The sequence below is a fragment of the Chamaea fasciata genome, unplaced genomic scaffold (genome assembly GCF_029207755.1).
Source record: "Chamaea fasciata isolate MVZ Bird 193981 ecotype frontalis unplaced genomic scaffold, bChaFas1.0.hap1 SCAF_7, whole genome shotgun sequence".
In the NCBI taxonomy this organism is placed as follows: Eukaryota; Metazoa; Chordata; class Aves; order Passeriformes; family Sylviidae; genus Chamaea; species Chamaea fasciata.
In genome coordinates, this window is record NW_027094092.1 from 9620868 (window position 1) to 9637528 (window position 16661).

The window sequence follows — 16661 nt, forward strand, 5'->3', positions numbered from 1 at the left end:
CTGTCAGAAATGGTAAATAAAAATCTGTCAGGAACAGTGAGGAATGACAATTAAGATCTCCCTTTAGACAAAGGTTGGTCAGTTGTTCTCATTATGAAGTAACTTTTATAAGGCAATATTATTTCAGCTTTCCAAAAAATGGGAAGAGACCAAAAAACTACCTAATCCCATGTGACAAAACACCTGAAACTCCTCTTGCTCACATGCCCAAATATACAGACACTTTGAGCAGTAGTGGAATGGAACTAAAAACATAGTAACTCATTCTGGTCAGGAAAGTTGCTTCTTGATGGCAGCTGCCCCTTGTTGAGAGCAAGAAGCTCTCACAGGCATCTTGACCTGTTTTACCCCTTGTTCATGTAGCCACATGGTTAACTACAGCATCAAACTGGTAAGGGTTAAAAGGTGGGGAGGTTGATTTGCCAGACTGGCTTTGTATCCATCACAGAATAACTGAGGTTGAAAGAGACCTTTGGAGAAGCCCCTTTGCAGTCTTTCACTGGACTCACTCCAGAACAGTCATCTCACTCCTGCACCGGGGAACCTGAGAGTGGACACAGCACTCCAGAAGTCATCCCCCTGGGTCATCCCCCTGGGGCACAGCCAACTCCCTGGGCTGCAAGACAAGATGCATCTCTCTTGAGCTGCTGGTGGTAAGTGTTCTTCCTAATGCAGCCTAGGAGGCTGCTGGCTGCCTCTACCACACGGATGTGTGTGACTGGCTCATGGTCAGTTTGGTGTCAACCAGAACCCCCAAATCCCTCTCTGCAATGCTGCTTTCCAGCCAGGAGGGCTCCAGCCTCTGTTGGTACATGGGGTTATTCTTCCCTCCTCTCTGCAGGATTTCCACATCCAGTTTTTGGGTCACAGCACAGGAGGGACATGGAGCTGCTACAGTGAGTCCAGAGAAGGCCACCAAGGCAATGCAGCACATCTCCTGTGAGGAAAGGCTGAGAGAACTGGGACTGCTCAGCCTGGCTTTGGGGTGACCTAACTGTGCCTTCCAGCACCTGAAGGGAGCCTACAAGAAAGATGGAGACTTTTTCAAAGGGCATGGAGTGGCAAGGGGAAACGGATTCCAACTAAAAGACAGCAGGTTTAGATTTGGTATCAGCAAGAAATTCTTTACTGTGGGGTGGTGAATCCCTGGCATCCAGGCTGCCCAGGGAAGCTGTGGCTGCCCCATCCCTGGAATTGTTCAAGGCTGGATTGGAGAGAGGTCTGAGCACCCTGGGACAGTGGAAGGTGTCCCTGCCCACAGCAGGGAGCTGGAAGTGGATGACCTTTAACCCAAAGCCTTCTAAGATTTTTCATGCTGCCTTGTCTTTCTTAAGGGAATGTTTTCCTTCCTGAAAAGTTACACTATGAACTATATAGAACAAGCAGCTCACCTGATGTGAGCAAACACACCAAAGTACCTTCTGGAATAATCATAATGATGAATGGGAACATTTTTAAACTTTCCCTACAAAATATAATCCATTTGTTCTGTGGGATAGCTATTGAGTAAAACAATTTACCTATAATGCCACTGTTCCTCAACTCATTAATTTTACTACTTTGTACTGTAACTCCAGAAAACAACCACATGCATTGATTTGAAGTTATTTTAAAAACCATGATGGCTAAATGAGAACAAATGAGTATAAAGCCATTCAGCACAACAGTTATGCTACATACTGTGCAATGGCAAAATTTGATAAACCCCTACAACTGAGCTGGACAGTGACTGCTCATGACAGCTTGGATTAGAAAGGGACATGCATGCACTGTTACCAGTAGAGCATTGACAAAGTAAATTTGGCTTTGGATAGAAGAAATCATAGAACTGAACAGTCTAAATATGGGAAAATTACCTTACTCAAAGTTGGTAAAAAAGCAATTAATACAAACCTTCCAGTCTTAACAGCAAGAATCTAATTGCACTTCTTTAATTTTGAAGATGCCAAAGTTTGTGTGTACCATGTGAATTTTTGCCCCTACTCTATAACCCAAGGAAGCTTCTCATCTGGCTCCTAAGCATTAAGTAATACAATACCTTAATGACACTGGCTGCAGATATCACTGTGTTTGGATCCAGCACTTCCACAACAGCTTCTGGAATGACAGCTTTCTTCATACAAGACATATCAAAGCCATACACATCTTCCCAGAACAGCAGCTTGTCCACATGTTTACTCATGTCCCCAACAGCTACCAGACTGATGGTGCACAAGTCAGGATAAACTGCAACAACAGAAACAGAGCAATGAAATTTTCTTTTACACACACAGAGGACTTTTCTGTCTAAAAGTCATTAACGTCTCAAAAGAATTTTAAAAAGAACTTTTTTTAGCTCTCGGACAAGACACTTTTCCTGCTACTTTACTTTCTAGAGTCCCATTTGTCCACAGAAGAGACTAGACACAAAAATTTGATTTTCACACACTACTCTGGTATTTCCTATTCATAAAAAAATATCTTTGCAGTTGAATCCCACCACCAGGAAACGACAGGAAACTTGAAGTCTGAAGAAAATAATTTGGAACAGCCTATTCTGGATTCTATACAGAGACTAATCTAAAATATATTTCATAACTGTAGACAGACACCCAAACAGAAATTCAGGTGAGGGTTTTGCAATGACATAAAACCTCTGTGAAATGACCTTATTTTCAGAAAAGAGCATATATTTTTACTCAAGAGTTTTATTCCTGTTTTCTCTCAGCTCTGGCTGATTCTTACCTTACAACCTAAAAAGTTATTTCTGGGTACTGGAAATAACCACTTTTCTATCTGCATCTGAAGAGTAGGATGTGGCCCAAAAGACAGAAGAGAACCTCATGGATTCCTTCCCTCCCACTTTCAGAATAAAGCTACCATTTTTCACTATTTTCACGTTTGTGCTTTTCCTTCTCCCACAAACATCTTCGGAACAAGTAACTACTTACAGCTGTTACAAATAGTAGTGCAAGACTGACATTTGCCTTTTTAACAGCTGCCAACAAAGTCAGTCAATTTCTTGGCAATCTCAACTGACTGGAAAACCCACAAAGAACAGCTGCTATGTACATGGCTGTCTATCACCCTAACAAATAGTAGAAGAAGCTTAATTTACATTTAGCTAGGTTTCTTTTCACAAAGACATTCCCACGTTTTGTTCTTCAGAGTTTTAAAGACTCTAAAGCCACAATCATTGAATTCTTGACCTGATTCCAGAGCAAAATGTCAACTAAAACACCCTATTTGGTTTAATTTTATATTAATACATGAAAGGGGCAGTGTTAATACAACTGAAGCCAAGTTTCTCTCTTCCTCCCCAAAATCTGGTGAACTGTAAAATTAATTTTATCTTCAGCTCTCCTTGAAATTATAGTTTATCAAAAAGAATTAATCATTGGTATAGCATGGTAGGTCAGAAAAGCACTATTTTCTACCTTGCAAAATACTGAAGACCGAGGCAGCAAATTGAAATTACACCCTTCATACCGCGAGAAGAGTTTTAGGCCAAAGGAAATACTCTTATAAATAGTGATTGTAAAGAATAACCTTCTCTAAAGAAGGGGTTTTTCTGTTCTATGAAGACATTAAAGTAAGCACACTGACATTTTTCTCACTTGCTGACTGTTTAAAGCAGAATAAATAAGTATCAGCAAGTTTAAATTGGAATCCCATTGGTAAACTCTCATCACCCCTACTTTGCAGCTGAGGGAACTGGAGCAGAAGGTGTCTCAAGGAGCAGCCTACAATTAACTCAGCAGTACAAAGACACTTTGATGAGAAACCAAACAGGAGGACAGTTAAGCTGTTCTGTCCAGAACATCTTGCTTGGTTCCAGCACACCTGACAGCTGTCACACAAGCACAAAATATCACCTTCTGTTGGTGGGAGTATCTGCAGGTAGTTTCTGCAGCCATCACTGAGTGAAGTCTCATTCTTCAAGCTTTCTCACTGCTGTTTAACAGCGTGTATGTACAACACTTGGCTTTACCTCACAGCATTCACACCTTCAAGAGCAACCGCTGATGCTCCAAAAATTAAAAGACAGTGTGACACAGACAAAAAAGCATGGGACAAGAGCATTGGAGGGTTTGCTTTTTAGGGGAATGGGTTTCACAGGATGCAATGGTATGGTGAGAAGACAGATAAAAAGACTGGCAGTCCCTGGTTACAGAATACACATTAGCGTTGTAGTCTCCCTGGAAATGAAAATTAAACCTATAACAAAATGTGATCAACTACTTTATAAACTTCCTTCCTCTGACTAGCCCAAATTTCTGGGACATTCTGTAAACCAAAGAGAAATTTTAATCACCTCTATCAAGCATAAAATATTTGAACTGGATCATAATCAGTTTTTATTAAATCTTTGTTCTCACAGCAAATCCTTAAATCAGCAGTGGAACTCATGATCGATTATACAATGTGCTTAAGAACAAGGGAAAATGTAAACACAAACCGCTCCAATTTAATCTGCATTTTTACTATTAATAGCAGCAAAAGTAGACAGTGTCTATTCAGACTTCACAAGAAGAAATCTGTGCTCCACCAACAGGGCTCAGGCAGAAGACTACAGCAATTCAATAATTTACAGACCCACCCACGTCCTATACAGCGTACTGAGATTTGACTGAAAATGTAAGCAATGTTATCTGAATATCAGCCTAAATGATCTAAACACTGTGGAGTTTTGTACATATTTAAAAGCACCTACATGAAACTGCATTTGCCATTTCCCCATCACCCTTGATTTCCCTGGAAATCCTCTGCTCTTTCTGTAACACTTTCCTGCGCAATCCTGACAGACCTGTCATTTTTTCCCCATTAAGCCTATAATTCAGTAATTATTCCTTCTCACAGGTGAAATGAGCACAACGCTGATTGGACAAAAGCACAGACTCCTCAGAGCTCTCCCAGATTTATCGCTTTGACCATCTGTGTCCTTCTCGACTCGGTGCCCACGAGCCATCCGTCACCACAGCAGCTCACGTGGTGGGGAGAACATGATGGGAAATCCTCCAGCCCTCAGCAATGCCTCACAAACTTCAGGACGCTGCAGGGGAAGACAGCAATCCTCCAGACCCACAGAAGTAACTCCATCATCATCATTTTGATGTGAAGGAGCATTATGTTTTGAGTGCATTATGTTTTGAATGATGCGTTCCTTACCTTTGTCACCCCCTGACAAGGCAAACTGGACTCAAGTGTGTGAAAAAATCTCTACTTGAGCAACAGCTCTAAAGAACAAACAGATGGGTCCTGGGCAGCAAAAACGTTGTTCCCAAATAAAGCTATTCTATACTGTACTCATTACCCAAGACAGTTTGGCACAATCCACTCCATGCCAATAGGCTGAACTGAAGTAATGACGATATGACTGACTGAACACATATCTGGAAATTTGGATTCTATTCCCGGTTCAATCACTGAAAGATCTGGTCAAATTGCAGCTGCTGCTATTGCTTTTTGCAACTTTCAAACACTCCCTGTAATAATGACCTTGGGCTCAATAGTATCAAGTGGCTTTAGACAAAATTAAGCAGATTCAGAAGCTTCTCTGGTAAGATTTCACCTCAGAGTGAACTCTTAGTTCTGGCTCATCTGGATTTGGATGTGCAATTCAGCTGCACTGCAGAAGAGTCTGTGCTGCTGAGCACCCTTCTCACGGACCCAGGACACAGCCATTCACTCGCTGGACAAGTTGGCAGAGGAGCAGGACCTAAAAGCACCTTAATGGAACTGTTGACAGAACTGAAAATCCCATCAGTGCCTGTACAACACTGTGTGCTTTGTCAAGAATCAAAGAAGGGCCCAAGACCATTGTCAGAACCCAAAGGACAAGTGTACTGCAGAACCAGGATACCCCACCTCTCAAAGGAATCTCTGGGAGTTACAAACCGAGAGCAAACCTACAAAAAATACAGTTTAAACAGAGGTTGGAAATTTCTGTCCCTTTTCAGACGGCTTTGGCAGTGGTAGCTAAACATAAAATGATTCCTTATGATTTTAAGGAATGTACCTGGATTTAATTGTATTGCAGTGTAAAATTAGCAGCATACATCTACACAGAGCACACACCTGTGCTCCTGATGTGGCTGGACTATTCTACATTACTGAAAACAAAAACCCTCTTATTCTGTCACGTTGCTCAAGTGGTTACTAAATATTCTAAGACATCTCTTGCTTGTATATTCAGCTTTGTGAACAACTGCATAAACCCTATTTTTCCTGCTGCACTCTGTAGTATACAAAAGCTCACTGCAACCAGAGGGAAGCACTGCAGCAAGCACTGTGACAAGTCATTAATCCAATCATTAGGCCAGTGTAGTGGAACTGTGTGCATGGCTAGTACAAAAGGGGAAAAAAAAAAACCCAGACTGATGACTATGACTGAAAAGGTCAATATGAAATACCATACTGGCAAAGGAATTAAGCACATGCAGAACTCGTGCACAAAACTGCATCACATGAGGAATAAATATTTACAGGCATTTAAACACTGCTAAAGATGACACTACCTAAGCTACTTCAATGGGTGAAAGAAGTCTACTACAAAGCAAACCCTTTTGTTTTGTCACAACCCTACCCTCAAGCCATAAAAATAAAGAGCTTATTACCACCAGGATAAATATGCTGAACTGAAACAGTCTTAATTCCTTTAATTACTTCATGTGTTTGAAATTATGTCCTCTCCATATAGCTTGCCTCCTTCAGGAAAACACCCTATATACTTCTCCTCTAATCCACAGTACCTTACTCAAATAGTATCACATCTTACAGGATAAAACTTATTTTCCTCTGTTCATAGTTAAGCAGAAACTTGGATTTCAGGAGGGGAAAACAAATGCCCACATGTGTGGGAAGAATTAGGGAGGAAAAATTTAGTCTGTACTTAAGAATAAATAGCCTCCTCTTTCTTAAAAACACCATTAACTTGAGACCTTGGTACCCCATCTAATGTTCTTCTATCGCCCATACAATAAATTAATGCCTTGAAGCTCCTACTAATGGAAGCATTTTTCACTGAGACTGGCAACTTTCTCATCCATGCATAGTTTATTCTAGGTCTCTGAGTTCATTTAGCTTCCCCCCAGAGCTAAATTTATTAAAAGAATTGAGCACCAACCTGAGCCCCCCTCTGCCAGGTACTTGTCCTTTGCATAGATGACTGAATCCAGCATTGACTCAAAGAGAAGGAAATAACCCTGTTTACAGAAAAGGGAAAGAATTCAGAAATCAATGTGTTTCTTATAATTAGCCATTCTACAGATAGGCTTTATCAACACAGTTTAAGAACATTATAAGCCCATACACCCAGAGAGTTTCTCAAAAACAGCACTGTCACTTCAAAATTTATGATATAAAGTATCACCTGTAATTTGCCAAACTGCAAGTATGTAGCACACAGAGAAAACAAGTATGCCATCTACACCAATAATTACCGGACAAGAGTCCTACAACATCCAAACACATGAAATTCAACTCAAAGCAAGGGAAAAGCTGCATGTATTGATTTTTCAGTAATAACTGTGAGGTTCCAAGAAAAATGAAAATAAAAAAAGATTAAAAACAAATCCCTTCCCTTTCAGATCTGCAAGTGATGCTGAAACTCTGGTCAGAGAAAGGCCAAATGGAATGCATCTTTGCTTCTTCATATTTGCAACCTCGTGGTTCCCACTGCATCGCCCTGGGCAGTGGTCAGTGACAGAGGTGGAAATAAATCACGTACCAAGCATTGGTTCTCTGGGTGTTCTACGTTACTTAGCAGGACTCGGACTTGCAAAATTTCCAGGGTAACAATGGTTACAACTAGATTTGCACAGGGCTTTTTTGGGTTGGAATTAATTTTATGGCCAGTTAAGCATACTGCTATCGGTGTTTAGAATAACTTATTGTAAACTTCAATGAGTCATTTGCTGAAACAGTGAAATAGTCCTTATTTAAATATGTGAGATATTAAAACCTCAAATAGCAGTATTAAATAAAATTAACATTTTATAGAGAACATCCACTTTCTCAACCACTTCTAAACAAACTGCACATTTATGAGATATGCAGCCCTTTGTTTTCCAATTGATATACTGATTTTATACCTTTTCTGTCCTCCTAGTTTGAGCATCATTGTCCCTCAATACTGTTAACATACTTCATGTACATGCTCACAACACCAAATCAATTAAGACAAACACCAACAAAGATTTTGGATTTTCATTCAGCACCCTAATTTCCATTTTGCTTAAAACACAGCTTACCCACATGGCGTGATTTAGTTGGCAAGAACCAAATGCACGACTGAAGTCCAGGCTTTGCATCTGCAGTCCTACAAGCCCAGTCTGCAGAAATTTACCAAAGGAAAGCTTGGAAGCTGCACCAGGGAAGTTTCAGGCTGGATGTTAGGAAAAGTTTCTTCACTGAAATGGTTATCAAGCACTGGAACAGGCTTGCCCAGGGCAGCCCTGGAGAAATTTAAAAGTCATGTGAATGTGACACTTGGGGACGTGGTTTAGTGCTGGACTTTGAAGCACTGGGTTGGACTCAGTGATCTTAAAGAAATGATTAACATTAAGAATTGCTCATAAATGCCATTTTCTGGCAGCCTTCAGAACAAAAACCAAAACTGAAAACTCCAGAAACTTGAAGCATGACATTCATGTATGCAAAGAGAACACAGTGTGAAAGTAACAGCCATGTCCTTTTCTCAATCTGTTTCTTCTGGTAATAGGGCTCCCCTGAAAACCTTTCTTCCCAATCCTGCCTGCTCTACTTTACGGCTCAACTTCTGTACATCCTTAGAATAAGCCCCAGAAGGAAGACTACTGCTTGGTGAGCAATAGGGCTGTTAGTAAGCTTTGCTGAACAGCTGAAAAGGCCTGGATCCAATTGCATCAGGCAGGGATAATTCGCTGCCCACAACAAGCCAAAAGCACAGAACAGAACCACAGTTTTTTTTTTTTTTTTTAATACTGTTAAGGCTTAAAAATAGAGTATGTTTACCTCACAAAAAGTATTTTTAGAGGCCTTTAACTGAAAATGAGTTGTTTCCACAGTATTTTAAAGGTAACCTCTAGGACATATTGAAGACTAGTCACCAGCAAGAGTCAGTAACTCACTAAGTGACATCTTTATGGATTAGCTCTTCACTCCCTTCTTTCTGCCCACTAACTATGCCTGCCAGCCTGTGCAAGAAGTACAGCCAGAAGACACTCTCTTAGGAGAAACACAGAAAAATTCTCACCATCCTTTCCCTGATCTTTCTACTCCGGCACTGCTGGTTCTCCCCACACTCCCAGTTCTCTCTCCCCCCAGTTCATAATAGCATTCCTGCAAATTACATAAACCACCAATGGTACTGAATCATGTAATTTACTACTTGCACCAAAACATTTTGCTCAGTGTGCTGTGCTCATCTGCAGTGCAAGTTAGAATGCAATTTCACAGCCTGCTGCCCCACCTGTAGGGGAGCCTCCTGGAAAGAGAATTACACCTGACATTTTTCCCCCTGATGCTGTGGGGAACTCCTGCTCCACCCCCAAAAATGGTCAAGGGTTTATTTTTTCATAAGCATGTAGTGACATTCTCAAAATCAATCAGTGCCAAGAGATCTCTATAAAACAAAACACAGTCTTGATAGTGGCTAAACTAAGACACATAAAAGATGACATTCTCTGTTAAAGACAACCTGGATGCACAGAACACCTTAAATTTTATGCTGTCCCATTATGTGTTTTCTACTAAAAAGCTGGCAATTTCCTTCTCAGAAGGAACATGAAGTTCCCTGTTTTTTTATATTTGCAAAGCTGAAATGAAATGTTCTCCAGCTAACAACAAAGCCCCACCTAAACAGATGTGGACAGGAACAGAAATACACAGCACTGTGAGTAACTCTGCTGGAGCACACCCCTGCCCTGCCTCACCTCTGCCCAAGGAGATACCCACTGAGCCCCCTGAATCAACAGGAATGTGCATATTGCTACAGCTCTTATACATCCCTTATATCTGTATTCTGTGTACCTAACAGAGTTATGAAAGGCTCATAAATCACTGATGCCTTAATATCCTGCACAGGTAATTTTTTATCCTATTATTCAAATCAACGACAGCATTCTTGTATTCATTTTCATTTCAATTCAAAGCTACATAAAAATATTTTACCAAGTGAACAAAATATAAGCCTTCAAGTCCTTTTAGCTTTAGCGTTTCAGTATTTGCATGATAATCTTTGTGGAGAAAAAGAGTTTAAGCTCTTTAAAAGCATCAAAAAGTGGATTAGCGTGTTTACAACAGCAAGAATTAGCAGAATTTTTGGTACAGCAAGAAAAAAAAAACCTGTAAAGATAAAATTTGGAAGAATTGTTTAACTACTTGAATAAACATTGTGTTTCTCCTCCACTTGCTATCAAAGATGCATTTTATTATTTTCTGTAACATTGCTGAACCTGGTCTGATTCTCTAGATTCAGTAAGGCCCAATACTGAATATTTAATGAGACAAAAAACAGCTATCAAATCACTGGCCCAGAGAGCTGACTTCATCTTTTTTTAATTCCCAGTGGTATTACAAAGTACATTATTTTCTTAAACTGCAGTTTCTAACTACAGGACTTCCACTGGCCTACACAGTAAAGCAAGGTACAGGTGTGCAACACAGATTGGACAACAGATTCTGATCTCTAACACAACATTTAATCTGGCCCACACTGTATCATGAAAAATTACATTTTATTTTACAAAATTCCCTCCAAACCTGCAGCACACTTAAATGACAAGTAGAAGCTACACACAAACACTGCAGCAACATCCTCCACATGCTAAGTTTGCCTTCATGCTGATCTCTCATGTACGATTTAATTTTAAAAAAAGAGAAAAAAAAAAGAGGAAGGAATTCATTACTGACAGAGCAAGCTCACAAATTTAAGAATCACAGCTTGACTTTGTCATTATGCACACCCTGTTCTTTCTCAAAAGAAATCAAACAAATAAAAGTGAGAACACCAAATGGGAAGATGTGAAGAGCAGAAAGGTGATCCCCATTACTGGTGTTAAAAACAAAAAAGAAATCACGCAAGGAAATAACTGTGTATCTCTCACAGAAATAGGGCAAAGGAGGAAGGAGAGAGCAGACAGTTTCCAGTGTTTCAGACATGCTCACTTCCTCTTCTTTTCCCTAGATCCTGAATGCCTACAGCCCATCCTCATGTAATTTCAAAATTATTTAAAAAAAAAAAAGAAAGAAATACAGAAGTAAGAAAAGAAAAAGGAGAAAAGAAAATATTAGCTATCTGACCAAAGACATGATTAAAGGACAAGCACTGGGTTGTACCCTCAGTGTATTTTAATCTGACTGTCCATCTCTTTCCCAGTTTTATCCTGAATAACTCTACTGCATATTCAGTGCCATAAAGCATGGCATAAAAACCCCGATTTATGAGTACATGTTGTACACTAACACTGTATTTGAGTCAACCATCTCAGGCAATTGTCTCTCACAGTAAAGGCACTTTACAAACAAGAAATGCAGATATTCTCGAGTGAGTAAAACCTTCAGCTTTATAGTTTTAGCTACAGAAAGGAAGCATAAACAATACTGATGGCAAGAAAAATCTTGCCACACACAGATGCAGCTGTGCAAGAACATTCCAGAAAACCATTAGATACATTTCATTTCTTTCTGCACTCATCTTTTCAATAAGCAGCCTAGGAAGTTTACAATTACCCTACCTAAATATGTGAGCAATAATTCAGTCACTTTTGTATGTCACATTTTCCTGCCCAAGAATGCATGTAAGCCTACACTCTGAATAAGAAGTAAGGGATTTATCTGCAGGTGACTTGTGATACAAGCAGACAAGTAAAAAAACACGAGAGTCTGGTAGTAGTATACAAATTTTTAGTTACACAAATTAGGGTTTGTAAAGGTTTCACACATCAGAGCTCTAGGCAGGAAAGCAGGATGATGCATCAGAAGCTTGTAGCCCTGATACAAACCATCAAACAGTCCTGGACACAGAAACCTCCACAAAAACAAGGTCAGGAGTGATATTTTATATAAAATTCACACGTTCTTACATCCAAAAAAACCATTCTCCAAGAACTGACAGACTTTCTCCTTAGAGAATCTGTTTGGTTAGTAGCACAGACTATTGCTTGGCCATTCTTGTACTCTTTCTCAAGGCAATGTGGTTCACTGGGTGAAGTGGCCCTCCAGCCCACCTGCTCTCCCTTGTGCTCCTGGCTCACAGCACACAAGAAGTCCCTGGTGTCAGGTTGCAGACTTCACTGAAGTTTTGCTAAAAACTCAGTCCAGCTGTCTTTGGAGTGAAAGTCTGAACAGCTTTATCTGGGCCTCTGAAGTCCAAGGGGGCCTCAATCTTCAGCAACCTGCCTTTTGGACACGAAGAGAAAGCACACAGCTCTTCACACCTCCCACTGCCTCCCCCTGTATTTTATAAGCTGGGTTGAATTGAACACAATCACAGAAATGTCCTGGTCAGATGCTGACGTTGTCAAACACGCAAACTTCAGATGTCACAAAGTGAATTTAGTATGTTACAAGCAAATCCACTGCTAATTTCTTTCACAGGCTTAAATAAAACCACAGAAGATACAGCTGCTCTTCATTCAGTCTCTAAACCTGGAACATGAAAGAAACATATCCAGAGGAACTTAAATTGGGAAAGTATTATTTTGGAAGATGGCAAGTATGCATTTGAAATACAAACTTCTACACAGACACACATGCACTCACACACACCTGCCCACTGAGTAATATTTAAGATGCTTCTCCCATTTTTCCATAATTTAAGGAACAAATTTACAAATGAAAGTGAGGGAAGAAGAGCAAGCAGCTTGTGGCAGTCATAGGTCACCTCTGCAATTAAGTACACGATCATCACAAACCATCACACTGAGATGCTCATAATGCAATGCTGTTCCTTTTATAGGACACTGCTCTATGTGACAGCTTTTTCAGAAAGCCTAATCTAGAAACAATCCTGGGAGAATGCAGTATTTTTCCTCTCTCCTGCCTCATACTTGTTTCTAATTTTCTGATGTTCCAGACACAGCTCTAAGGAAAAAAAAAAAAAAAAGCTTATTGTGTACTGGTCTTAAGCAGCGTTGGGTACCAAGCAAAACAAAGCTATGGCTCCACAAAAGGCTTCGACATTTACTAATCTAAAAGCAGTTTGTTTGCTAAACAGAACTGCAACTTTTCATATTTTTGTAACAAAGAAAAACATGAGAATTTTCCTGCCAGTCCATACAGATTCTCTACATAAAAAGAGGCAAAATCTGACACACACTGAATTCTCTTTTGCTCTCATGCTTCAACATTTCCAACATTTCCAAGCACTTACATAAACATATTACGAACAGATTTCACACTGTATCATGTAGGGAAGGAAATGAAAAAGCAAATTCCCACAAGAATGCCAGACAAAGAGGAATCTTCATCTGCATTAGGCAACATAATGTTCCTTTCTGGACAGTGTTGGAACAGTGTGCACACTGTCCAGCTATCAATCTCACTTCCACAGCATTGTCCTCTTTATCTCTGTCATGCAGCAACCTATAAAAGTCCAAACATTCCTAAATATTTATAATACTGAATTAAGTGAAGTGCACATGGCTTTGTAATTACAACACAGAAACGTAAATCAGCACACAAAAGAAAAATATCCAACATTCAACACTTCATTCCTTACAAGAACAGAGTTTTGAAATCCTTTAGTTCATCTCAGAGGCACTGATTTACACCATGACTTCAGCTCACCTGCCCATGTTCCCTTTAAAACCAAATCTTGGGCTCCAGAAGGAGAAATGTGATTTTGGGAACATTAATCTTGGTGCATGTATTAGGAAGCTGATCAGAAGTTTCCCTGAAAAAACTATAATTACATTTCTAGTGAAGCCACCATACTGTCAGGAATCACCAACCATAATGTGTTATTTTTACATCACTGGTTTAAGCCAATGGCTTAAACATCCTTGAAACTAGCGACCTCAACACTAAATTAAGCTCATGCTTCAAATAACATACACTACAGCAGTGGAGTAAAAACTGCAGATTTCTAGTTCACTGACACATGTGATATTAAATAAATATTAAAAAAAAAAAGGCAAATCAATTTATTCTCATCTTTCCCTGAGAAACAGGTAAGATACATATGGATCCACCGTGAGTGTGTGACCTCCCCCCCAAAGGCTGTTGTATATAGCAGAACAGCCACAGTTTGTTAAAAAACAAGCCCCACAAATAAACAAGTAACACTGAATGCAAGTTTTCATTACTGATTTTAAATTTCAGGCAGAAAGAAGTTTTTAATTTCCTAGCACATAAAGAAAACCTGTGTTTGGAAGTGCTTTTTGAAGGCCTGTGATATGAGGATACCGAATAGCAGAAATTCACAAAGAACACAGTTCCAAGAGATGTTTCCTACCACGTTTTTGATAGAGAACAGGCATTTCAATGTCATTGTGAAACTCAGGCTGGAGCTGGGTTTTGTAACACAGATTTCTTTATTAGGATTGATGACAGGTAGCAAGGACAGGTGTGTAACAGCTATCAGATACCACACAAAAAAGGTAAGAGGCCAACGGCTGAAATGCAGTGGATTCCAGGAGATGGCTCATTTAGACACTGCTGTCCATCACACTTACTTTGTACTTTTAAAATCAGTGGTTTTGCTGTTATGCTAAAACTCAGCAATGAAAAGAAACGTTGTTTTCAAGCTCTCCCTGTATCCGCAGACTTCCAGAGGCAGTGCCTCCCCTCCTTATCACCTTTCCTGCACCATCAGGAGAGTCCTTAGCTGAATTTGCAGACTGAAGGTATTTTACCCCTCAGAACAAGCTGGCCAGATGACTAATACAATATTTCTTCATTACTTTCACCTGAGCAGCCACAACAGTATGACTGAGTGCTTTACAGATTTCCAAAGCAACCACGTGACAGAAACTTGCTGCACCTAAAGCAGCTCAACTGTACTTAGAGAAGCTTGGCTTGAAAGAGCTTGACCAAGAGGGACCAGGAATTGTGTCCAAGCACCACATAATCAGGACTGCCATCCCATCTCTGATGTTGTCAGACACTGCTGAAACCGTGATAGATGCTTTGGTTAAAAAAAAAGTAGCACCACTTAAAGAATAACTTTTCAAATGAAACAAAACACATCTTTGTCCTGAAAATAACTTGAAAAGAATGGCCATGCACCTTACCATCCACTCAGATATAATTACATCCACTTTTTCCAAAGGCAGATCAACTTCCTCGATTCTTCCTTTGACTAATGTAATAATCTTTTCAAGTTTATTTAATCTGCAAGTCAAAACATAAACAAATTAGTTTCTATTCCCAATTTATGCTGTCAAGAGAGATATACTGACATCTATATTTCGCATTCCTCCCCTCACAAACTTTTTGGTTTAACTTATCAAGAAGCACTAGAATGTACTATTCCTCAGTTATATTTCAGGGGGAACATTTCCAAGTAGCTAAAAATTGCAGCAGATTTAGTGCCAGGAGAGGATGGCAGGCAGTAGATCTGTGTATCTTCAACGTGCCATGCATGCAAATGTGCAAGCCTCAGAAACCAGGAAAAAAGAGAAGGAGCAAATTTAAAACGGATGGTCCTCTTTATTTAAAAGGTGCTTGTTTCCATTACTCCTCCTCTGACCTCCACAGCAATCAGAGCCTACTCACCACACCAGGACAGCAATGAAAATTAACTTCCTTACAAAGCTCCTTTGCACGATTCGGTTTTTTTATTTAACCAAATCAGCTGCAAAGTCACTGAGAACAAAGTCTCCCTCTAAATCAGTACTACAGTTATTCCACAGTAAAGACACCCTCTCCACTGTGATTTGGGCAAAAGCATCTGCAGTGTTCAGCACCTGCACTGATCAGGGATTACCTCACATGCACGTCATGGTACAACCCATCCTGCAAGGAGGGAGGAACTGGGACAGGTTTTGAAACAAGAACTGCACAATAGTGAAATTATTAAGTGTGTAAGTGCCTGCAATGTACTGTTTTTCTTCTTGGCAAACCATATTAGTCTTTCTTGCACATATCTTCATTACCATGACTATTCTTACAGAGGCCAGAATAGTATTCTCAACACAGAAATTTATCTTCCCACTGTAGCTCTTATCCCTGCCCCTTCCCTCCCTCTTCTGGTATCTTACTCTTACATTCTGTCTGGCTTTCAATGCAGACCAGTAATGACATTAAAAATTCAATCTAAAAGACAATGGAAGAATGATCAGTATGGAGGGAGGGAAAGGAAAAGGTCAAAGGGCTCCTTGAACACATGGGCTGTTGCAAAGATCAATTAAATCCTCTACATAAGACAGTTTTCTGTTAGAAGATAGCAGTTCATTACTAATATCATATTTAATGCTCTAAACAGAAGTAAAACCACAAGTTCAAAGTGAGGAATGTTAAAGAGCTACCAACCAACCACAACAATAGTTTAAGAAGGATTAAAAGACATCTACAGATAACTTTCTAAATGACCACATCCAAGGACATGATTTAAAACAACAGAGAAGAAAAGGATTAATTCACTACATACCTTTTTTCAATTATAATGTTTAAAAAAACCAAACAAACCAAAGCAGTTTACATATTGTAGGAAAACCTGAGATATAACTTAGGAAGTCTGCTTCAACTTTCTAACCTAG

General features: G+C 39.7%; 1 protein-coding gene across 2 annotated transcripts in view; it reads right to left on the reverse strand.

Moving 5' to 3' along the window:
* Positions 1–16661, reverse strand: part of PRMT3 (protein arginine methyltransferase 3) — a 54877-nt gene that overhangs the window by 21383 nt on the left and 16833 nt on the right. For both annotated transcript variants that reach the window (XM_066187502.1, XM_066187503.1), the window contains 3 exons: positions 15195–15294; positions 7106–7184; positions 2039–2226 (listed from right to left, as the gene is read on the reverse strand). In XM_066187502.1, coding sequence (XP_066043599.1) covers positions 2039–2226; positions 7106–7184; positions 15195–15294 — 367 coding nt within the window. The remainder of the gene's footprint in view (positions 1–2038; positions 2227–7105; positions 7185–15194; positions 15295–16661) is intronic.